At 39.9% G+C, this 24,897-nt stretch overlaps 2 protein-coding genes across 3 annotated transcripts in view; one reads left to right on the top strand and one right to left on the bottom strand.

The window, feature by feature from the left end:
* The window catches only part of LOC123984709 (protein phosphatase 1H-like), a 56,158-nt gene that overhangs the window by 25,924 nt on the left and 5,337 nt on the right, over positions 1-24,897 (bottom strand). Inside the window, exon 1 of one of the 2 annotated variants that reach the window (XM_046071767.1) lies at positions 6,655-7,178. The exons of the other annotated variant lie outside the window; for it this stretch is intronic. Within the exon in view, the coding sequence (XP_045927723.1) occupies positions 6,655-6,890 (236 nt within the window). The 5' untranslated portion in view covers positions 6,891-7,178. Of the gene's footprint in view, positions 1-6,654; positions 7,179-24,897 lie in introns of those variants that run through there. 2 annotated transcript variants of the gene reach the window in all.
* On the top strand, positions 10,970-24,213 carry il17rel (interleukin 17 receptor E-like). The gene is made up of 18 exons (XM_046071768.1): positions 10,970-11,277; positions 12,967-12,994; positions 13,725-13,874; positions 14,832-14,938; positions 15,507-15,621; positions 15,897-15,941; positions 16,381-16,520; positions 17,326-17,397; positions 17,493-17,547; positions 17,648-17,811; positions 18,583-18,627; positions 19,953-20,010; positions 20,138-20,283; positions 20,770-20,829; positions 20,922-20,979; positions 22,091-22,222; positions 23,186-23,248; positions 23,343-24,213. Exons 1-18 carry the CDS (start codon positions 11,164-11,166, stop codon positions 23,462-23,464), a joined length of 1,674 nt encoding a protein of 557 aa, XP_045927724.1. The 5' UTR covers positions 10,970-11,163; the 3' UTR covers positions 23,465-24,213.

Here is a 24,897-nt window from a genome sequence, read left to right as displayed (position 1 = left end):
TTGCATGTTTCATGTCCCTGATGAAGATGAAACAGAAGAGCTCGTTTGTGGTACTGCTCTGCTGGGAGAAGCGACAATCCTGATGCATCAGGACAGTCGCTTCTGGGTAAATTAGAAGTCTTTGTTAGTGTGTGACTATACATGCATGCCCAAATCTGTGTGTGTGTCTTATTCATCCTTTGTCCCTTATGACAGATCACAGAGAGAGATGGCACCAAGAAGACATGTAACCCAGCAACGACTAAGGACAGCCACACAATAACTGTGTGGTTTTTATAAAAGTGATGTCCCTATTTTCTCTTTTATTTTCCAGATTTCACCACTTGATGACAATTTTGACCCCATCCCTCATCAGATACCCTCTAGTCCTCTAGTACCACCATGAGGCTATATGTGTTCTTAGTATTCAATTGTCACAAAATTTGGTATGGACATACGTATATGACCCGCTAGGGTGTGACATGTCAAATCGTTGACATATACTGTATATATTTATATAGTTTTTACTATGATAAAAAAAAAAATCATATCGTGATAATAGCAAAATTATGGCAAGATAATGGCTTGTTGATATATAGACGTCATCCTCGTACATACTGCAACAACAAGTGAGGCTAAAAGCGAAAGTAACCTTGCTACTGACACCTTGGGGGTTTGTTCCAAAAAGGGGAGCGACTTCAGTAGTGTGGAAGTGGTCTGGTTATAAAATATATATGAAATCATATGTAAAACAAACCACAGTAATATGTAAGAAGTGCAAGAAGACTAACAACAAAAGAGGGAAATACAACAAACTTCCCAAACTACCAAAAATCCCACGAGGAGAGCTCAATGGCTATTGTGAGTTCTTTTTTCAGCATTTTGTCATATCATCAAGAACATCAATATCACAAAAATACCTGACTGATTATCAGTCACCCCTATGCCCCACAGGATGAACTGTAACAATGCCATTAACACCATCATCAGGTCAAGAATAGTTTTGTCCAATACCTTGTATTATATCCAAATACCTGCAAACTAATGACATTTACATCAGCCTCTGCTCTACTTTGTGTTTAGTGGTAAGCAAATGTTAGCATGCTAGTATGATGGTTAACATAGTAAATATAATACCTGCTTAACATCTAAGCATGCTGATGTTAACGTTTAGCTCAAAGCACCACTCTCAGAGCCACTAGCATGGATGTATCAGGGGCATTACCCCTAACCCTATAGACATTGGTGGGGTCCAGATGAGCGCAGTCCCTCTGGGAAAAAATTCCAAATATTTGTACATGAAACTTTGCGCATTAAGAACATATTTTTGACAACTACAATCACCGACATGTAAATTGACATCTAAACAAACAGCCTGTGATTTCTCCAAGACAGTAGCTAGCTGCCACGCTTACTGTTTACTGACGTTAAACACACCAACCAATTAGACAATTACATTGTGACCAGATATCATTATTTTAAAAAGATGAACAATTACTGACCTTGATGATCAATTTAATTTGAAAATTCTGCTTTTATTACCAGATGTCTTTACCCCTGACATGTCGGCCTAAATTCTCGCCTGGTCATCTGTATCTCCAGAGCATGATGTCCCTGTCTGGCCATTGCTTTCAGCATGCCTCTCCCTCCCCCTGTCTCTCTGTTCTGCCTGCATTGTGACCAGATACAATTATTTTATATATATATATATATACACATACATATACACATACATATACACACACACACACACACACACACACACACACACACACACACATTATTTATACACTGAGGGGGGGCAGATTGGTACACAACCCCCCCAATACTGAGTCTCTTAGTCTTGTTTTAAATTGTAAGATGTAATTATCTTTGGTTGCTAAACCCCACCAAACTCCAAACCAATTACATAGCTAATGTAATTGGGCTACCAATAAATATTGAAAAAATTTGATTTTGGAGACAGCTCCAATGAGACTGGCAAGTCAGTCAGACATCTCTGGAGGGTGTTGTGAACGCGTGTGAGAGTTGAGAAATTGGCACGCCTATTTATAGACACAGATTGTGGATGTTTTCTACTAGGCAGCACGTCTGGTTTTCTGCCTTAGATGCTTGATAACCGTATATAGAAAGAGAAAGATAGGGACAGGGTCATGAAGAAACAGCAAGATATAGCACAGAGATTCTTAGCAAAAGTGACAGTTTATGCATTATTGGCAGCTTGTAAATTAGTATGTAAATATTTATGTACAGTCTAATTTTTCATTGTTTACATTGTTTTTATTTTGTGCTGCATACTTGCTTTTGTAAAAATGGCCTATAACCATTTACTCAAATACAGCATTTTTGAATTTGAGAAAGAGACAAAGAGAGGTGGGGTGAGTGAGAGAAAGAGAGAGATATTGTCTTGAAAGCCTTGCAACTGAGTGGATACTCTCCAGGTTTCAAGAAAGAGAGATAGACGGTACCTAAGAGACTACCAAATCAATAAAGGCTGTTGTATTTTAAAGTGTACATTTGTTTGGCCATTTTGCTGTCATGGACTGCAGTGTAAATCCCATAACCATGGACCCCTGTCAATTATATCTTTTAAAATGTGAACAGCATTCTTGTCTGATCAGTAAACATTTTACAGGATGCAGAAACAAAGTCTAAACTACATTCAGACTATTAAAACGCTCCACTGAAACATGGTTAATTAGCCTCTGCTGGGGTTTTTGGAACAGGAGATAATACGGCACTTCAAATCCAATTTCTCTTCTGTACATAAATCATAAACCTGCATTATACATATTTGCAAACTGACAACTACTAATGGCAGCAACAGGCAAGAAGCTTCACACAGCACTGCAACGTTTGATGAAGTACTTCAAGTGCTAATAACGCCCATAAGCAATATTGTGTCAACAATGGAACTGGACGCCATGCTAAGTCTTGCGGTATCGAGGGCTCCTGAGCTAAAATTGGCACTGCTTTGGTAATGATGTGTCATTCACCACACATGCATAGTATAAAAGCCATCACGTCCAGAGTGCTGGTCTTCACCGTGATTACTCAGCTCTGCTTTCAAACCTAACATGGTACAGCTGCACCCACAATTATAGTTGAAAATGACCTCTGAGTTATTACGGCTATAAAACACTACATTGACACACAGAGGTCCAGGAAGCCTTTGTCTGCTTCATCTAATTTGCTTTCAATGAACACAATAATGTGTACGCAAAGATTACAATGTTCATATGAACTTTTGAACCCTGAATTTAAGAACTATTATCAAAAACAATAATCATCCTTCACGACCGAAATGGATTTAACGGGTTAAATCAATTGCGGATCATTCTGTGTTCTATTCCATGGTAGGTGCAGCTGGTGCTATAGTGTGTGTGTGTGGTTGAAAGTGCTTTTGCATCCAATTTTGTCCTCATTTCACCATTTGCAAGAGGCATGACAGTCATTTAATTTCCCTGCCAATCAAATTTTTGCTTCATTCAAAACAATTAGCTTTTCCCCCATTAGGAACAAAACCTAATTTTCCTCTCCATTGTCAGACATCTTATGCCCTCTTTGTTTCTCTACCCTCTCGGCAAGAGATTCTGGTCCAGACATTGGCCCCAAGGATGTGATAATTATTTGGCGAAGCACAATGGTTCATAGCTTTGCCTCTCTGAACATCAAAGGAACAATAACAGTGAAAGAGTTATGAGTGAAATACTAAAAGCATCATTCAAAAAGTCCAAATTTTGTATTTTTTTCTTGCAGGTTTTGGTCAGGATTGGACTGCCACCTGAATATAAGAGATAAGAAATACAACAGCAAAATGGGAGAGTCTGAATAGAATGTAAGAATGGCAGGTTTAGATATCTTCTTCAATATGGAGTTACAAAGGAACTGTTTAAAGTGAAACAATGGTTTGTTGGTTTCAGACTGGGGTAGACAAAATCACCTACTAATTTGTGTGATGTTAATTTTGCCATCTGAAAAAACAACGGTCGCAGGCAGATTTTATCAGCTATAGCTAGATAGCTAATTAAGCTAATGTTAGCTCCATAATTGGTTGAAAACAATCAATCTCCGACTGTTTTATTGATTCCGCTTGCCGAGAATATGAGAACCTTGTAAAATGGTAAATAAGCACTTGGTGGCTACATGCATGATTTTGTGCTAAAACACTGAGGCTAAAGCTGTATATCTTTGTCTGCTTATCAGCTTAAATACTTCAGATAGTGGTTAGATTAATGTTTTATTGTCTATATTTTCATATTCAAACAGTATGTTTCGGCTTTACTGTTTCAAGAGAGAACGTTTTTAGGATATAGTCGAACCGAACGAACATGATGCCTTCTTTCGTAACGGGTATGGCTGGGGTTGCTGAAGTATAAACTAGATGTGGTTGATTGAACAATCACAGTTCAGGGAGGGGTTTGGGCAATCAATTATCAGCACTACAACAAAAGATTTGACTATGACTCTGAATGGTCTTGGATCAACCTTTTAAAAAAAAGTATTGAGTAGTCAATTCCTGACTTTTGTTGTGCTGCTTCTGTTGTGACCAGAAAAATGTAGAGTGTGAAAGGTGGAAGAAGTGAGAGCTGTAATGACAACAGAGGAGGCTTTAATTACAGATAAATGCTGATAGGAGCTGAACTCATTAACCACACCGGTCCCAAAGAGGCACTCCTTCCCTGCTCTGAGTAGCAGTGTGCTGTGAATGTGCGTGTGTGCTAAAGAGAGAGAAAGAAAGGAAGATGTGCCCACTGACCCGATTAACAAACAATCCTGCAAACTCCATGTAAACACTTTAATTAAACTGTTATTTTAAGCCTGTTATTCATGGTGATTGGGGAATAGTGTGCTTGCAGAAATACATATTGAGGGATAACTCTTGCTCTCACTATTAAAAATACAAAACTGCATCAAGAGTGGAAAAAGTCAACATAACCCAGTGTTTACAACCTGAATATGAAAGATTTTGTTCTGCCTTGGTTCATAATGTACGATGCACTATAGGTCACAGAAATGGCATGTATTGGTATAGCAATCATGAAGAAATGGAATATTTCTACTAGCAACTCAGTATGACACACCACTGTATCTAAGGGGCCACAAATATAGTAGCTGATATTTACATAATGAGGACGTAAAGGAGGTTGATCCACAGATATCTAGGAACACTTATCAGATAATGGTTGATTAATAGTATACTATTGTACTATCATAGTATCCATAGTGGCGTCCTGTTCTTATCTTTATCTAGGCCTACTTGATTAATTAGGAAGTTGGTTCCTGATTTGTTCCTTGGTAACTACTCAAGATTCAGTGTAAATTATTGTGAAATGTTAAGCACACACCATTACTGGTATCAGGGTGGAAAGAGAGACTTACAACACTTTTGAGCTGACAGTTTTCCCTCAGTAATCAATAACAAATCGAATCATACCACGTTTTCTGTGTAGGCGAAGCTGTGGTGCAGGTTTTATGTGTCTGTCATGTTTTGTTTTTGAGTTACTGTGTTAAAAATAATGTAGCACACAATGGGATCCCTGCTATGCCATGTGCCATGTACAGTAGTGGTTAAATAATGATAGGAAACACACTGACTCCTGGCATTTAAGTTAAAGTCGTTTAACTTCTTGTTGCAGTCACTTACATGCCCAGTAAGTGACAGTAGTATGTCTTGCACCATGCCCATGTCCTGGTGATACTCCTTCACTGCTGAGATGACCTTTCATCAGTACATGGCAACTCCCTGTGCATTAATTCTACTAATGATGAAGTCAGTAGAGGTGCTGTATGCTAATGAACATCAAGTTACAGGTTGCATGTTGTGCCTTTGTTATGGGGAGTCAACTATCATATACCCAAGCTATTAATGAACCTCTGCCTGCCTTGTTAACTTCCCTTAATGAATGTGACAGTGGTGGTGCACCGTCATTCCACTCCATCCAAAATAAAGTGCTAAACAAATCTCACTCAGGACTTTTGCACTTCTGTAACATCCTGCACTCTTCTCAAGGCAGATCTGAACAACACATCTCAGCAACACAAACTGTACAACGATGCTAAAATATTACCTTGTGAGACAGTATATATAGTTTGCTTGTTGGCAAGCTTTAGAGACAGTAAATGCTTGTGGAATCAGCATAAACAGCCACAAACTCCTCACCTAACTGCATTTAGGACTAGTCAGCAATCTGGAGTCAGGTAAGCCAAGCCAGAAAATGAGTTTGCATCTTTTTGAACTGGTTTGCTGAAGTATATCTAGATGCTACTAACATGCAATCACAGTCTGATACACAGCTAGCCATAAGTAGAGCAAAGTTGTAGATAATACCCAGCTGCTGCTGGGACAAGACGCATCATCCTCTTGCACGTGACAACCATGAATGCTGTCATCCATTTCTAACAGCATGCAATGTGAATGTGATGCAATGTATGCAATTGCACGCAAAAGGAATCGGCGTTTTTCATTTGAAAGAGACCTAAGAATGTGCAGGTATACCTGTATGTTTGTACCTTATAGGGAGCAAATCAGTGAAACAAATTGTTTTGAGGAACACCTTGCAGGAAATCGGGCCTCCACAAGACTCAACGCCGATGCTTTACATTAAATGCCACTGTGATGACAACTTTGAAAACAGGAGCAGCTTTGAGGGCAGCTGCCGTCGGGTTACTTACTCAGCGTATCCGGTGGCCCACGGTAATCTCCTGGTTTCCTTCAGGATGAGGATTGGCCGGGCTATGTGGTCCGCGGAGCACTCGATCTCATCCGGGGACAGTCCAAGGAACTGAGGTCTCATATATGGGAATTTCAGCGGCAGCTCGGACCCGGTGTTCCCCCCTCCACCGGAGCTGCCCCCGGTCACGATTCCACCCATGAACCCGGCCACGGCGGACTTGACCCGGGTGAGCATGTTGGTGGCGCGTCGCGGCGGCGGGGCGTCCGTCGCCCGGTGCGCGGCGCCGCGGCTCCCTTTCCCCGGATTGCCCCCCAGCTCGGCCAAACTGGTCGACGACAGGCTCGATGGAGAATAAGAGGCGCAGCAGGAGGAGGAGGCCCTCAGATGGTTAAAGCGTCATTCATTCAGACGGGAGACAACAGCCGCAGCTGCAAGGGAGGACGCTGAAAACAGCAATGATGCTTTAGATAAAGCCCTGCACAACCCCATGGACAGTCATTGATAACGGCGCGATCGTCGGGAACGCGGAAATACACACAAGATTAACGGGTCATGTGACGCAACCATGGATGCACACTGCAAGAAATGTTTATTCCCTGTGTGGTCTCCAAGCATAGGTCTATATCTACTTAAAGACTGAATTTAAAAATCATAAAATAATTTAAAACAAATGTCTAGTGATGTGAGATTTAAAAAACTGCTTTGCTACTCTGTTATAACTTAATTTGTTAACGGAATGTCCGAGGGTCGGTGGGCTAAATGACTCGGGGAGGCTGATATTTTTTGCAGTGCAGGCTGTGCAGAGATTGATAACTCTTACAGCGCAGCACGAGAAGCTTACAGCGGCTGACAGGAGGTTAAACATAAGTCAGGCCTAGTGCATTATACAGGCTGTAGAAACCCACGGAAATCTCCTGGGGCCAAGGGGCCAAGAAGCTCACAGTGAAAGAGACGCATTTCCTGCTCTACAGTCTGCGCTGTCACTGCCGAGATGTCCGGTAGGCCTCCACTATACTGTCAAATTATCTAAACGAGATATTACAACATATCACTTGACCCTGGACGCTTACATAACGGTTGCCATGGGCTATAGGGTCATGACAGGTAGCCTTTCGAAAAACAACATGATAATGTGTTAGGTGTTTTGCCTTACTTGGGGAAAACCCAGAGGGCGTCCATTATAGCCTCCTTTAAATTATTTCACTCTCTGAATAGCTCGGCAGTCTGGTGTGGAGACAAACTCACGATCGGGTTAGCTATTATTTTGTGATATTAACATATTGATAAATTATTGAAGATATGAGCTGACCCGTGCGTAATTACGCGCAGCACATCCATCCAAATATAGAGTGCAGAGAGCGCAGAATATTATTTCTACTGCCGTTTGATGACAACAGGGATTTAATTAATCAACTGGAAGGAAAGGACTTGTGCAGCCAAGAGGGATATTATTGGTAAGAGGACACATTTAAAATTATGGCCCTAGGATATTAATCACGTTTTGAGAAGTCAACATAATAATGCTGTTAGCACTCTAATTTGGCCTATTTCAAAAGCCAATGAGTGTACGTTTATTTAGCAACTACTTATAGAGGGTTTATAACGTATACCCTGCAGCATAACTTCAGAAAGTGTCTTTACAGTACCTGGAAGACCCCTCAATGTAGCATGACATAAGATTCCAGTGAAGGAATCTCTTAGAGTAAAAACTGCAGACTTGATAACTTATATGGCCGTAAAATGACAACTGTGTGTCTTTATTAACGAATTACCAACAATTAGGACTGCAGACTTGGTGGCTCACAATTGAAAACCCACTACTGATTATTGAAGGTTTACTAACTTGTATAATGCCATTATCATCACATAGAAACACAGCAAAGTACATGTCGTGACTGTGGGGAAATGGCAGTTACTGTAATGCACAGTGAATCCCAGTAGATAGAGCCATTACACAAAGGTAGATGGTTTTACCAACTGATAATCCAATGACTCTGCAATGTACCAATGGATTTATTCAGGAAACCACATTATAGTGCTCCTCAGGGAAACATTAACAAGAACTCTGAAGAAAATAAATAGCTCTTTTATCAATTGGTCATTTGTTAATATTTGCCCCAGGTCTAGGTCATATCAATACTGTACAGTTCTACCTCACTAACATTTTCATAGAGGAAGCTCAGAGGAAGTGCTTAATGCAAACTAGTTCATTGCCAATTGTTCGTTTGTGTGCGCCTATTGATTTCTGGTTGTCACAACAATGATAATAAAGCTGGATACTCTATTTGTGGCACAAGGGTAACTGGGTGGTGGTTTTTCTTTTTTTCAGAGGCTTCATCCTTGAGATTAAACTCTTCTGTGTTTACATAATGAAAAGATCTGTTTTTAAGGCCATGAACTCCAAGAATCAGTTTTGTTCAGACTGAAACTGAGAGTGGCAGTAATCAGTTTTCTTGTCTTTCATGGTCTTGTGCTTTGTTGGCCTTGCACAACACAGCATTTAGAAGAAGATAAGCTCCTGAAAGCAATCCACAATTAGAAGTATTGCTCATGCAGCTGCACTGCAGGGTCTCTGTTGGTACATGCCACGCAGACTTTTAGAATGCCCCGGTTTACCTGTGTTGACCAGTGATGAACTGCCATCAAGACTATCAAATAACCTGAGATCATCTTGGAAGTACTTGAAAGATTTATGTTGGTAATCTCTTTGAAGGCTTTTTCCCAAGAGTGGCAAGAACATCTTTTTAGTTTTGTTAGTGCCACTTCTCTCTGTAGCACATATTGCCCCTGGCAGTACGAGTAGTTGTTATGAATGAATGTAAGAAAAGGAAAATGGTGTGAGGATTGTTTATGCTTGATGTGCTTCAGTGTTTCTCAGTATTAGAGGACAAGAGCTGTAATATAAAGAGTGTAAACGAACCATAAATGTGAATCACAGTTTGTTTATATGCTGAATGATTACCGTAGAGTGGCTATAATGCCTCTGTATGATGTGAAAGGAAACTCTCGTAGTAATGAACCAACAGAGAATTATCACAGCTCTACAGAGTTTATAGCTTCTTTCAGCTCAGTTTGTGGGCCCTCCATTTTTCTGTTTTGGTTCACATCTACTGCTCTCATAGTGTAGTTTTTAGCCAAAGCCAGATGCTGTTTTCCTCAACAACAACATCAGGCAGACACATTTAGCAGCTAGCCGGTGAACATTGTGGAGCATTTAGCAGCTAAAGAGCCAAATATTTCCCTCAGGAGTTGGTTAAAAGCTAAAAGGAGAGTGAATATTGAAATTGGTCTACTGGCTAATGGAGTTAATCTGTATCCACTGATATGTAAATGAGGAACTGTGAGTTTGTCACATCAACATTGAAGGTTACAATATGTCAGTGGTTTCCTCGCTGTTTGTTTCTGCTGCTTCCAAGTAGCAAACAAAATCAGCTATTGCAAATTAAAGAAATTATTATTTTTTTAAAACATGCTAATAAATCCTCAGATTTTACAGCCCTTCCAGCTTCTTTCAACCCTACAGTGTGTTGCCCATTTAAGGACATGCACTTGAAGCATACAGCCAAGAGGAAGTTTTTTCATACCATCATCGGGGAGTTAAATGTCAGGGGCCACTATTTTGACTAACTGATGCTTTGGATGATCGCTTTTTTTGTTTTAACATTCTCAACCAAATGTCGAAACATGACCTGCGTGACGAGTACACCCCCCCCCCCAAAATTATTCAAGTAATTATGTTTCTACACAAAGCACTCCCTGCCCCGTGGCTTTCACAAAGGTAAGGTTGTGCAGGGTAAACATGACATAATGAACATCATGTTTGTATCTAGTTTCAACAACTGTATCATCTCCCCCGTGACTGGATTCAAAGAACGACCTTTTGTAGGAGTAAATGTTTTCCACAAGAAAAAAGAAGTGCCTGGTCCATTTTTCTTTTTTGGAATGGTGTTTACAGTATGAATTGATGCAATAGTAGAAAAAAAACCTGTGAAATATTGTGATTTTTGAATCTTTTCCAGTAAATCTTGCAACAGACTTCAATTGTGTATGTGTGTGTTTGGTGTGGGTGGTTGCGGTGCTGGCAGGGGTTTAATTGAGGTTCATTGCTTTGACTGTAAAATAGAAAATGGTGTCATGAGTTATACGACTCAAATGTAGAAAGTAAGAGTACAGAGGGACTACAGTATGTGCCACATTACAGTAAAACCTTTCCCACACACAAATATACCCACAACCTAGAGGCCCCGCCTCCACTAAGGGAACATTTAAATCCACTCTTTTCAGCAGCTTGTCTTTCACATTGTGTGCTTGGATCTGCCCCAGCACACTACACACTGGACATCATCACACTGAGGACCTTCTCATCATCCCACTCATATACCAGGCAGTCTGCCAGCCAAGCCTCCACTGACTCCACCACTCAGCCAGTACTATATACAACAAGAAGAAAAAGTAACAGAACATAGGATCCAGAGGAAGCGGAACAGTAGAAGGCTGGCTAGTAAACATGATCCTGTGGGTGGCCTTGCTGATGGCTCACTGTAGTTTGGGTCTGAATGGAGCTTCAGCAGAAAGCACAGGACTGGAGAGGATAGAGAAATGTGACACCCGATGTTCTCAGGTAAAACTGAATCCTAAGGAACATAAAACCATACTCACACCCTGACTTAAAGATTGTCACGAGCTAATAAATATAGTTGTTTTCTATTATAAACTTCTGCTATTTACTACTGCTGATAATGTTACTACTGCTAACAATACAGGGAAACAGTGGTGATTGATTCTACTACTATAACTAATAATACTGCTGTTTAATGTATGGTTTCCAGCATGTGAAAGAAATACACCCATGTCTATCATAATTTCTGTGCTACTACTATTACTACTACTACCACCACCTGTACAGACAACTACTACTGCCCGTCCTTCTACACAGTTTTCGGTGATGTTTATGAGGTGAACCTTGAGTTTGGATTCGATCAGTTTAGTGAGGATGACAGTGCTATTGTGCACTATTGTAAAGTCATTTCTTCTAACTGTATGTCTGACCTAATAACCAACTAAACATTTAAATATTTAAAATAATAATATAACATTTTCATACCTCATGCAAAGCTGAACCTGCATACAGTTCTGCAAGCATGCATGCTGGACAAGCATCTGCTGCTGAGCTCCATGTTAAGGAGCCAAGTGTCTATTTTTGTATCCCATATAGTACACTCACTTTATCATATACTTAGGCCAAAGGAGGAAACTAAAACAGTTGCCAATCTAGCTGAGTAGAGAGTGGATAGAAACACTTATCTATCTACTGGAGCATGTTTACTTCTCTCTGTGACCTGAACAGGCTTATAAACTCTGAATATTTTAGCTGTATTTTTTTCTCACTGTTGGAAGTCAACAATAAAGACACCGTTTCTCTTTTGCAAGTTTCTACAGGTGTATGTACTCAAAAGCAAAGTCTTGTTATAGCAGCCAAGAATTCCAAGTTTCTTCCAGATGTCTGTGTCACCATTTTGATACTCAAACATAAGCGGTGACTTTCAAACAATAATTTGCACCAATGAGGTACTGTGGATTGCTTTGTTTACTGTGGGATATTGGATACTGTTGAGTTTACTGATGAATGATGGATAGCTCAGAGCAATGCTCCCTAAAGAAATGTCAGTTTAATCAAAAGAAAAACCCTTGAAAGATGTGATGAATTACATTCTCCACGTCATACAACTGAAGACGTACTCTGACTCTGTCAGTCATCAATGGGTGCAGGAATAGTGCAAATAAGAATACCTGGGATAGTAGGACACATGGCATATTTCCTGGCTGACGAAAATAAAACAAGGATGTTTTTATTGGTGCAGTTATGGAAGGGTGCCAAGGCAAACTGTACTTGCACAGTAATGCATGCTGTTTTTGCATGTTTTGCATCACTTTGTGAAATGTTGGCGTCAATTTGATTTCATATGAATTCAGCACAGACTCTTGTTGCAAATGGCCAATTAAATCACAATAATAATTGACTGAGAGATAGATTATTAGATTATTAAATAGATTCCCCCTTTTAATTTGGCTGCTGCATGTTGGACCATAACACACTGCAGCATAAACAAAAACAGTTTAAGATTTACCTGAAGGAGCAATGAGGATATGAAAAGTCCTTATTGTCCGGGAACTCCCTGTTCTGCAGAGCCGCTACCTTTGTACTCTTTGTTAAGAATTACTCTATTAAAGGAACTTCTAGTCAACAAGATTCACAAAAAAGAGTTACAACCTGTTTCACTTCAGTGCCTTTTCCCCTCTCTCCTTGCAGGGCCTTCACTGCAGGAGCAAGCCAGATAGTGAGTATTGTGCTTGCTACATCACATCCGCACTCATCCATGTACACAGGACACAATTCTGCAAAATAACTCACCTAATGTTGTGTGTTGCTGCCAAGAGCCAATATTGCTGGCATTTTCTATGTTTTATTTTACTGTTAGGTTGCTAAAGGGCAATACATACGCCCTGAAGGCAGGGTTGTAAAAGTGTAACAAAGCATGTGACTCTAAAACCTCCTACTGAAACGGAAAAAGTCATTTTTAAAGATCTGAAAGCACAGTGCCTCACACATCATTAGGTATGAGAAACTGACATGATATATTATTCTATCCCTGTGACATAATACTATGCAATGCAAGGTTTTTGGGAGTCAAATTAAACCACTGAGTTGAACCAGAGACATTTTATAGCCTACATGGACTTTGGTTGAACTCATTGTGGTATCAAAACATGTGCATTTGAAGAACACAAAGTGCTACAGACAGTGATAGAGGAAAGGTTGCTGCTTGCAAAGGAAGAACAAAAAGCTCTTTTCATGGAGGCACATTTGAATGGCACGATTGACATGGCAGCCTCTTTATAAGGAAACACACGTAAAGTGATAACTTTGACTAAGTGTTAAATGTTAAGTGTATGACTTAAGTGAAAGAAAACAATATGGCGTCAGCATTTTTCTCTACAACTGCCAGTATGCGCCCTGAAGTAATATGATAATATTACAGTTACAGTAGTTGTTTTTTTTCTGCACAGGTCTGTTTCCTCCTCCATGTCAGCCCCCTGCTGAAGGTCTCAACACCTCCTCCGTGTTTCACAACATCAGCCTCTCCACCGTCATGAGGTGTGAGGGGAGACAGAAGTGCTCGTTACACCTCAGAATCAAAACTGCGTTACATCTTACTGGTATGTCAATGTGATGGTTTGAAATGCACACATTTGCTAGATGCTTTTTTTTTTAAATGCCATTCAGTTGGCTCTGAGTTGACCTTTGATTAGCCCTCAATCTCGACAGTATTTATGTAATGTTTTAGCTGTCAGTGGCTGCCTATTGACCACACTGTCTTTATTCTATATAGAAATACTGTATATTCTCTATAACTGACCTTTTCACCCACAGGAGTTGTGATTTATTTCACTTTGTCTTAATGAGGAAGTTTCAAATGCAATTCCTAGGGTGCAGTCAAACCAACGTCAAACTAGTCATAGCTTAGATAGTCATAGTCATGTTTTTTTTTACAACACATTTACATGCATTTGCACAGATTAACAGTGAAGGAAGTCTAACTTTCCATCATCAAACTTCTGCTTTTGCATAATGGACATCTCAATTGACGTTTTCTGTTCCTGATTCCACTCCATGAGTATGATCTGATACAGTGTGAGTCACAGGACACATGGAGGCACACGCACACGCGCTCACACACACACACACACCCACACACACACACACACACACACACCCACACCCACACACAGACATATACTGTGCACGCACACACACACACCCACACACACACACACACACACACACACACACACACACACTTATAATCATTATATAATCATATCAATATAATAAACTTATATAATCATTATGGATGTCCTCAAGGACAGGTCTGAAGTGGGGAAATCCCTTTAATCAAACTCACAGTTCCTCATTTTATTTCCACTCACTCAATAAATGTGACGCATACTGTTCTTCCTGTACTACACCTAAACTAATGTCGACTCACACTGGAATCTATTAACAGTTTTTTAATGGTTAACTGACTGGTTAACAGTTACTGATAATGTTTGACAACTGTGCTTTGTGCCCATGCCATCCTCTGGCTTCTGACTTTGATAGAATTTTCTCCCCAGAGTTCACCCATGGTGTGTCCATCTGCACCGTCACAGCGGGCATGATGGCGAACTGCCAAATCTTCAGCTTCACGAGAGCGTCGAGAGAAAGAATGTCTGGGCTGCAGGTACTGTTTTCTGCACCGTTGACATCTGTGGACACTTTTTGGACATTTCGGTATAAATGAATCCAGAGCGTTACGGAAGAGAGACTTTTCATGTCTCGCCAGTGTTGCGAGCAGGCAAATGCATTTAGCAAATAGGAGTTTCCTGGATGAAATGACATTTCAAAAGGGCAGATTTATGAAGATAACATTTTTCTGTAACATCTGGAATATTCTGTCTTCTGCAACAATTAGGTGATATTTGAAATAAGCTTGGTTCCATTTTACAAATTCTTGCGCACACAAGAAAGAGGATTATTCCAGATAAAGTAAGAAAAAATGTCAGATGACAGATCAGTCCTGACTTTCCAGTTTAAATGGCAAATACTTTTCTTTTGAGGCGCATTTTTCCATATTATATGAAAGCCATTAATTCTAAAAACTTGGACTAGAACATTTGTTAATCTGACACCGAAAGTTTCCAAATCACGCATTGCACTTTCTGGGCACCATGACATAACTGCTGATATGGGTCCAAACGTGCACAATTGTTTCCATGACAAGTGATGTGATGTGTTTTTATTTTCTGAAGGTGGAAGTCGAGAATGATTGCACCAACATTTCCCCGAGCCAGCAAGTGCAAGTAACGCTGAAAACTGTGCCAAGCTACTGTGGCGTAACCTGGACAGGCACCTATGAAGCTCCAGGTAAGAACACGCTCATGCTTGCATAATTGCGCAAATATCTAATACAAACAGGAAATTCAATGGTTGCAGATGTATGACATGGTAAATAATTGTCAAGTATTAAAGGTGTGTCATTGAAATAAAAAGAAACACTTCAGTCCTCAATTACGTTAAGAGGAAGGTAAATGATTCACAAGGAGAAAACTGTAGTAGGTGGATATTATGTAAAAGTTACACATGCAGGCTGTAATCCCCCCTTCTATTAGTAGTTTATACATTATTACATCTCTCCACAGAATGCATCAGTAAAGATTTGCGACAACACGTCCCAGAATGCATCAGTAAGTACATCTTTTTTCTTACTAGGCAATGCATCATTATGTCTAATGTACAGTATCATAAGCCTGTGTTTCCCAACCTTATTGCCTTTGTAGCCTGTAAAACAAAGCCATATCTAATCACAACCTCTCTGAGATTGTATATGTCAGTTAACCCTAAGCAGTTTAATCACATAGATACTTTATCCTCTGAGATTGTTTTATTTGGATGAATTTTACAGGCCGGAAGAAGTGCAGAACAAGAAAAAGAACAGATTGGAGAAAACCATTTTGTTACAGGTTTTTTTTTCTTCATTCTACGGCTTTCAGATTTATCTAGCAACCCTTTAGGGGGTCCAAACACTCAGACTGAAAGTCACTCTCATAGGCTGTCTAATGTAGGCCCTCACATGTGCCTATGAGTGAGATGAAACAGAGAAACATTGAACTCTGTCTCTTTCAGCTGGGAGGCTATCATATGATGTAATCCCCCAGAGGAGGGAGCTGAGAGTCAGTGTGTCAGACATGCTAGAAAACTACAACTACCATCTGCGTCTGTGCCGTAAGGATTTCATCTGCATCGACACAGGGGTCAATAAACTGGTATGTTCCTCTATTTATTGGAAACTGAAAATCGGAATGACTTTTTGCGTTGCATAATATTGAATATGAACTTCAGTGGGACAGAGGGACTACAGGATCTTGCATTAGTTCCAGAGAACAGTGCCGGAAAACTAGAATTACACAACAGACATGTATACATTTTTGCCTTCATAAAGTATGGTTGCCTCTGTAGAAGTTTTGCAAGTGTGTTACAGGTAATGGAATAAAAAAGATAATTTCAGGTGAAAACAGAATACAGGACTACAGATGAATATATTTGGCCTTTTGGTATAGATGACAGATGGACGATTAGATGAATTGTAATAATACTTAATACTTTGTACATACCAAAATACTTGCCTCTGATGTGGTAATAGTTTATCTTCACCTACAGGTTTCAATGAAAGTAAAGTTTCTTTTCTAAATACAAGCACTGTGACCATCCTTCCAAATGATTTTTGGATGCCTTTGTTACTGACTAACCGGTTTTAGAGTTCAAATATACTAACTCACTGACTCACTTTCTTTAAATCTCTGCCACTTTAAAGAGAGAAAAAGTGAATGCCTCTAATGCAGTGCTGTTGCCTTATGCATAACCGATATTAAGAAGTGTTCTCCACTTCATACAAGAACAATCTAAGTAAGGATGCTCAAGTTGAAAACTCTCACAGCTCATGTGTACAATACGACACTCTGCCTGTGAAATAATGTGACCCTGGAATTTCCAAGAATTGTCAGAAAACAACACATACACACATACCAAAAAAAGATGGAGATGTGTTATAAAGCTTTGTTTACCTTCCAGATAAAAAAGGAAGAACCTGTAAAGAGCACCACCCTCCCATACTCCCGACCTTTGCCCTGCCTCTGCATTGAGGTAAATTTTCTGTAAACACTTCTATTTTTTTACCACTAATAGTAGTAAATTCCATCACAGGGACTGAACTTTGGCACTCAATAAATTCCTCACAGGGTTGGTCTGCTGTGATGGATGCCCCAAGAGTCCAGGTCTGCCCTTTCAAAGACCGTGAGTCACCTGATTGCTTTTAGTCACAATGAATTTCTTAGTAAACTGAGCGTGGGCTGTGGCACTTCAGAACTGATACTGTGACCTCACCTGCCTGCAGGTCTCGAGGAGCTGTGGTTTGGAATTAACTTTGACCCACTGGAGGGGACACTATCATGGGAGCCTTCATGTCCAGTTACGGCTGTGGTTAGGTTGTGTCAGAAAAGAGAGGACAGCGTCTGTGTGGATCTGCCTCACGCCTCCCAGAATGTTAGCAGAGAAAAGGTACACGTCTCCGACATGTTAAAACAGCAGCTGTGTTTACTGTGCAAAGTTTCTGGCTACTTGTTATGGTCACAAATCATGTGATGATACAGGCACACTAGGCATGAAAGTATAGACTGGATCAAGATGATTTGAGAAAGAGGTTAAAAAAACAGATAATGTGTGTCATAGATTAGTCACTGCCCCTAAAAATAGCCTCCATTGTGATTCTTTGCGACAAGCTGAATGATAACAGCAAGGTCACAGGATCCTATTTTAAGGTAAATGTCTCATGACTGACTGATTACACAACAAGCACAATATAAAATTATTCAGCTGATGTCTTCCTCAGTGAGTGAGGGAGAAAGGAATGGCTACAGCGGGAGTTTCTTTTGGCAGGAACACTACATGTATCATCTTGCGCGGATGATGTCAAAGAAAAATTAATGGTGTAATGTGTCACTTTGCCAGACATCTAAAGACTCAGAGCTAGTATGAGTATTTTCTAACCTCTTGCTTAGTGCACTGGGAAATCTATAGACAAAACTGAGACACAAAACTGGAGAAGGAAATTCTCTGTCTCCATAAAAATAGCCAGTGATGCAGAGAATCCCATCTGAAAGCTGAATCCTGATGACCTAAAAAAAATATTTAGTTTGAACCCAAACAAAACACGAGTAGTGTAGCTTTTAGTCAGTCCGATCAAAACTAAATTCTTAAAGTATCCACTTTATTATTTGCAACACTACCCTCTGTATGAAGATAATTATTCCATCAATCTCTGCTTTTCAGATAAGATTTACTGAAGTGGATCCGCATCCTCAACTGTGCATGAAGGTAATAATCACTTTGCCCTCTGGAGTTGCCCTGTAGAGAAACAATAGAGCCGACATGGGTAGTGTATATATGCTCAGGGTCCTGTGCTCACAGGGTACTATGTTCCCCAGCTTAATATCCTCTTTATATGGCACATTAAGGAGACATTTTAAACGGTTCTTTGTTATCAGCATTTATTTCTCTTGGTCAGATGTTCAGTTTGTGTTTCCCTGTGTCAAACTAACATACCAATTTCTTGCAATTATCAGCCAAGTATCCAGAAAATATACGCCCATTGCTCAGAAAATGCACACTCTCCCTGACGTTGTTAGTTCAATGACTGCTGGCCCTGTCCATCGTGCTGAATCAGCACAATTATTATCAGAACGATGGGCAGTCCACATCTAATTACAGTTTCAGATACAACTGTTGCTACAGTTCAAATAACTTAGCTCTGTGTTTAAGGAATAGATTGACATGTTGTGAAATACACATATTTGCTTTCTTGCCGAGAGGTAGATTACAAAATTGACACCACTTTCATATTTGTATATTTAATATGAAGCCACAGCCAGCAGCTGGTTAGCTTAGCTCTACACTATATAGTTATTTGAAACAGAGGGAAATGCTAGCCTCTGTCTAAGGGTGACAAAATCCACATGAAAGCACTTATATGGCTCACTTACTAACATGTCATATCTTGTTTATTTAAATTAAACAATAGACAAAGTATAAAAACGCCATGTTGCATGTTTACGGGGGTTTGGTACCAGACTTCATTGGCCAACTTCCTTGAGTCTCTGCTTCTTGCAAGCTTTATTGGTGCTGGTAGGTGGATTTTGTTACCTTTGGACAGAGCCAGGCTAGCTGTTACTCCAGGTTTACGGTCTTTATGCTAAGCAAAGCTAAGACAACCATCTGTAGGACAAATAAAAAGCTAACACCAGCATCTGGTTAGCTTAGGTCACTGCTTAGCCGGTACCAGTTAGCTGGTAAGCTAAGCTAAGCGTACAGACATGAACAGCCTTCTCAACTAAGTCTCTGCAAGAAAGTGAAATACATAATTGCCAAAATGTCTAAAAGTTGAGTATGAGTACTTTATCAGACACATACTTTCATGTAATTTTAGTGCTAGAACATTTTTCCATATCATTTCAGCAGTGGGAGTTAACTGGTAGCCTAACCACAAAGCAGAAGCACTGTTTATTATTTGCAGTGTTTTATACTTTATTCTGTGGGTATGGTATAATGTGTTTAATAGGCTCTCACATTTAGATTCCTTTATGTTTATGAGCTTTATGTAACTGGTGGAGAAGAGAATAAACTATATATACTATTTTCTTTAGTTCACTGCAGGCTCTCAGTCCTGGATCCGGTGCCCCTTCACTGACACAAGATTCCAAGGTACCACTTTTCATCACATGGCATTTGAGAGCCACATTTGTTTTTTATTTTGACAATAATGACAGACATTATTTTATGTGGTGTTGTAGAATTTTAGAAATAACGATAGCTTTGCAATAATTCCCAGCATGGGAGGTGATGGTGACGAGAAGACAAGGTCAGGAAAACGTGACGATGTTGTCACAGATCACTGCAACGTTTTCTGTGGGCCTGTGTGTGAAGTCTGAAAGGTCTACTGTGTGCCAGGTCACAGAAACACACACCATGCAGGTGGTAGGTATCACACATTTGCTGTGAATGCATTTTCATACTGCCCTATGTTTGTTCTGTGAAGAAACTGTCACAACATGCTTGCAATGATTGTATGCCAGCTTCTTGTCAATCTGAGCTGTTTGTTATAGATTTCCTTTGTGCTGCTACGGAGCTAGGGTTTCCTTTAAGCTTCAAACAACAATCTTTAATCAACAAAGCAATTACAAGTAATTACACCTTTAAATTTGCCAATACAAAGTTTGCCAATACAGTGGCTACATAAAATGTGCATCAACATGTTTACTGCTACTGCTACAGGAAGCTGCTCATTTATGTGTGTGTTCCTAATTTGTTATTCAACTGTAATGATTCAACATTCAATCATCTCTCTTCTGAATTTCTTTTTATTTCTATCTATTCTATCTAACAGTTACAAAAGCAAAACTTCCTTGATGCCTGGATTGTTATGCTTCTAAGGGTTTGTTGTATCTTTTGTCCCTTTCTCAGGAGAAGCATAAAGCTGTTGGCTTAAACCTGGCAGGGGAACTATGCAACATTTGTCTCCAGGTATGTTTGTGTAGTCAATAGATCCTTTGATTGCTTGTTCTATCACATTTAAACCGACAATGACTTTGAATACACAATTTGTATTTGGATAGGTCAAGAGGCTCGATGTGAAATTTGCTGCCACTATTGTTCACTGTCTTGAGCAATGCAGTAAGTATGGCCTGTTGCACATTACAAACTAGAGTTGTCTAATCCGTGTCGTTACTAACTGTGTCTTTTTCCTGCATTACTCTTAAAAGATTCACGATGTGAGGTGCCACATCAGTTTGAAATGCAAATGGTTTTCACTACTTATTTTTTATTAAAATGTGGTTTGAAGCAGTAATAGACTGTTTCCAGAATGTCCAATAGGGTAATCATAAATGTGTGTGTGCCTCTGAAGTGGTTTCTTGGCATAATTTTGTTATCAGCATAATGTACTCCACCTAAATGCTATGTGCAATGGTGGTTGAAACCATTATGTATAAACATGAGGGCTCTGAAGAAAGTGAAGAGTCTTTGATGCACTGTTTTCATTTGAGCTCAAATTTCTTTACATGTAACTGAGAACTCAAAATATTAAGAAACTGCAGGGAGCAGCTATACTGGTTGTATAATCTTTCAAAAGTCTACTAAACAAGGATAATCGGTTCAGTATCCTCAAGGCTCTGTTTTATAGGAAATAATGCTTATTTGCTTTCTTGCCTAGAGTTAGATGAGAGAATTGGTACCACTTTAATGTCAGTCTGTTCAACGTGCAACTGGAACCAGTAGCCAGTCAGCTTAACTCAGCATAAAGACTGAAAACAGATGGAAACAGCTAACCTGGCTGACTCCAAAGCTTAAAAAATACACCCACCAGCACTTTTAAAGCTCATTAAATAACACTTCATGTCTGCTTTGTTTAATACATACAAAAGCTTTTTTCCAGTCTCCATGCTAAGCTAACTTTCACCAGCTTCATATTTATGGAAGTATAGTGTGAATGATAAAAGACAGCTTTTGAATATATTGGTACTCTGTAAGGAGCGACTGGGGACCATATGACTATTTAGGACAACAAAGTGATGTACGCCATTTATGCCCATGCCCCTTGTCATTTAGCCAACAATTTGATTTATTGTGGGCGTGTGGATCTGCACTGCACATTAAAGTTCAGCCAAGTTCCAAATGATCCCCCCACCGTCACCTTGTTTATTAAAGCTGGTATGTTGGATTTGTGCCTTGCATGTTCTGAAAATGATATAGTTTATACTCTATAAACTGTAAATTCTCTTTACAGATCAAACATTGCCTGTCAGACTTGTCATCTCCAGTCGAGCCTCTTGGATCTTGACCTGGGTCGTTGTACCAGCTGGTGTTTGCCTCTCTGGCATCATAATTTTCACTCTGTTCCTCCACATACTGTTAACTGGTAGGTAGAAAATTACACTATCAAGCTCAGGCCTGCAGTGCTGTCTTTTTGGTTGATGTAACATTTTGTAAACACATGTGCCAAAGTTAATTTTGACCCAGTTAAAGTGTGCACCCTTCAAACTCACTGACTTCGTTGCGCACTCCTGATAGCCCTCTCTCACTCTCTCTCTTGCTATCTCTCGCTTTCGTTCTCTCTCTCTCCCCCTTACACCCAACCGGTCGAGGCAGATGGCCACCCACCCTGAGTCACGGTTCTGTTCAAGGTTTCTCTACCTCCTAAAAGGGAGTTTTTCCTCGCCTCTGTAGCCAAGTGCTTTCTCATGGTGGGAATTGTTGGGTCTCTGTCAATAATGTCACGAGTATGGTCAAGATCTGCTCTGTATGAAAAGTGCAATGACATAACTGTGGTTGTGGAGCTATTTAAATAACATTGAATTGAATTAAATTGATAAGTCCGCAAGGGTTCTGGACTTCCAGAGCCCAGTCAGCACAGCCCTGGTTAAGGGTTCAATGCTGCAGACTTGATGGAACTAACCACAATGAATTGTGTTGAATGTTAAAACCAGTTGTTATCTACGTTTGTTTTCCCTCTCCTTGGTATCTTATTGAACTTGTAACATATTCTCATATAATTGTGGTTGTAATCAGGTACAAAACACACCATGTCAAAGATAATTAAACACTCGCCTGCTGCACATGCTTGCATAATGCTTGCTGTACTTTTTGCGGCCTTCCCTGAACTTGTGGTACTGTATCTTAGGAAATTTGTGTGTACAGCATCAGTTGTTTGATTGTGTTCTTCAATCAAGACTTTCTCTGTGAATGAATGACTTATAGTAAGCTAAAATTGCAAGTATAATGGATGTATTAGGTAGTGTACAACTCATTTGAATGGAAAATAACAGAATTTCTCATAATATTGGTCTGTTTCCTCATCTGATTCCCCCGTATCCTATTTTAGTGTATCAGAGGAGGAGACAGGAGGAGAGGAAAAATGGAGGCTGTACCTCTAAAAAGCAAACAGGTAAGCTTATCACAATATTTTTTCATTCTGTGGACTGTATAGCATATGCATTTTCAAATACCTAAAACCTGATTTTAATACTTTGGTTTGAAAGATCCTGCTTTTGACTGTGTGGTCCCTGCATTGCCAACTCAACCTGTTGTCCGCGGAGGGGTCCTCATACCTGATTCGCCACAGTGTGGGAACAATGAAAAGGCTAACTTGATCTCCAACTGACCAAGGAACGGCACTCATTATAAGCGTTACTTGTAATGTGCAGTATAAAATTAAAAAGATGTTACTCAAACCAAATAAGTTCTCTGTTGAATGCAGTGTACCATGATGGGACAGACATTTCAAATGTTATGTATGTTACTGTGTATGTGCTGGTTAGTATGCTTATGTTATTTGCTGCTGTTGATGTATTCTGTGTGGTTTTGTCTGCTTAGGTGAAAGTATATATTATAATTTGTTAAGTTAAAATATTAATTCAGCTTGGAATTAAATGGCCAGTTCCTGTCTTTAAATTAATATTTTCAATAAAAAATGCAAAATATGAAACAAAACCTTTTTTTTAATTTTTTATTTACCACTAAAACTAAAACTAAACTAAACTATAAGCTATTTTGCCTATACCCTGTAGAAGCCTCCCTCAAGCCCCCACAGGCAACAGGTCTTCTTTGGTATTTACATACTGTATAAGCCTTTCCGAGAAATGAGATCATGGGAGCCCCTGCAATGCGTAGTTTGCAGACTTGTTCAGACACTTCGTTTATCTTATGCATATTTTTTACATTTACTCTTCTTAGATTCACATACACATCTCCTGGTGTGGAGTGTGTTAACTCCCATGTACCAAACAAAAAAACAAACATTTTATTTACTAAAAAGCTCATAAAACATCACAAGTGGCAATGAGTACATTACATGGACATGTGAATTATTGCTGTCATCAATAAATTTATATTAAAAATATATCAAATGACTATAGGTAATGTGAAAGTTGTTTCTTGTACTAAACCCACATATAATGCTACAGTTTCTTTTGGCTCTAGAGAATTTTATCCTCTTTCAGCCCCCCCCCCCCCCCCCCCCCCCCCCCCCCAATTCCTCCAAACTAATGGTCCCCCAGGTTCCTAGCCACTCCGGCCACCATAACCCAAATCAGCCTCCTTCATCCCTACCTACTAAAACCCTCATCCTTACCTTCTCAACCCGTTCATCCCTCCCCCTTCGACCCCTTTATCCCTCAACCCCTTTATCCCTACCTTCTAAAACCTTCATCCTTACCTTCTCAACCCGTTCATCCTTCCCCCTTCGACCCTTTCATCCCTTGACTCCTTCATCCCACCCTCTCAACCCCTCCATCCTATCCTTCCTGAAACTTCTTGTACCTCACAATTGGCGTGGTCTTAGTCTTAGCGCACCTGTAGAAGCTGCTGAGGATTGATGGTGACATGCCAGACTTCCTCAGCTAGTACAATCTTTGGTAAGCCTTCTTAATCATCCATCCATCCATCCTTCCATCGTCAACCGCTTATCCTGTGTACAGGGTCGCGGGGGGGCTGGAGCCTATCCCAGCTGACACTGGGCGAAAGGCAGGGGTGTACCCTGCCTGGACAGGTCGCCAGTCCATCGCAGGGCGCCTTCTTAATCAGATTATCGTTTAA

This window comes from Micropterus dolomieu, linkage group LG16 (assembly GCF_021292245.1).
Source record: "Micropterus dolomieu isolate WLL.071019.BEF.003 ecotype Adirondacks linkage group LG16, ASM2129224v1, whole genome shotgun sequence".
NCBI classification, from domain to species: Eukaryota; Metazoa; Chordata; class Actinopteri; order Centrarchiformes; family Centrarchidae; genus Micropterus; species Micropterus dolomieu.
Note: the sequence above shows the minus strand (reverse complement) of the source record. Positions and strands in the feature narration are given on the sequence as shown.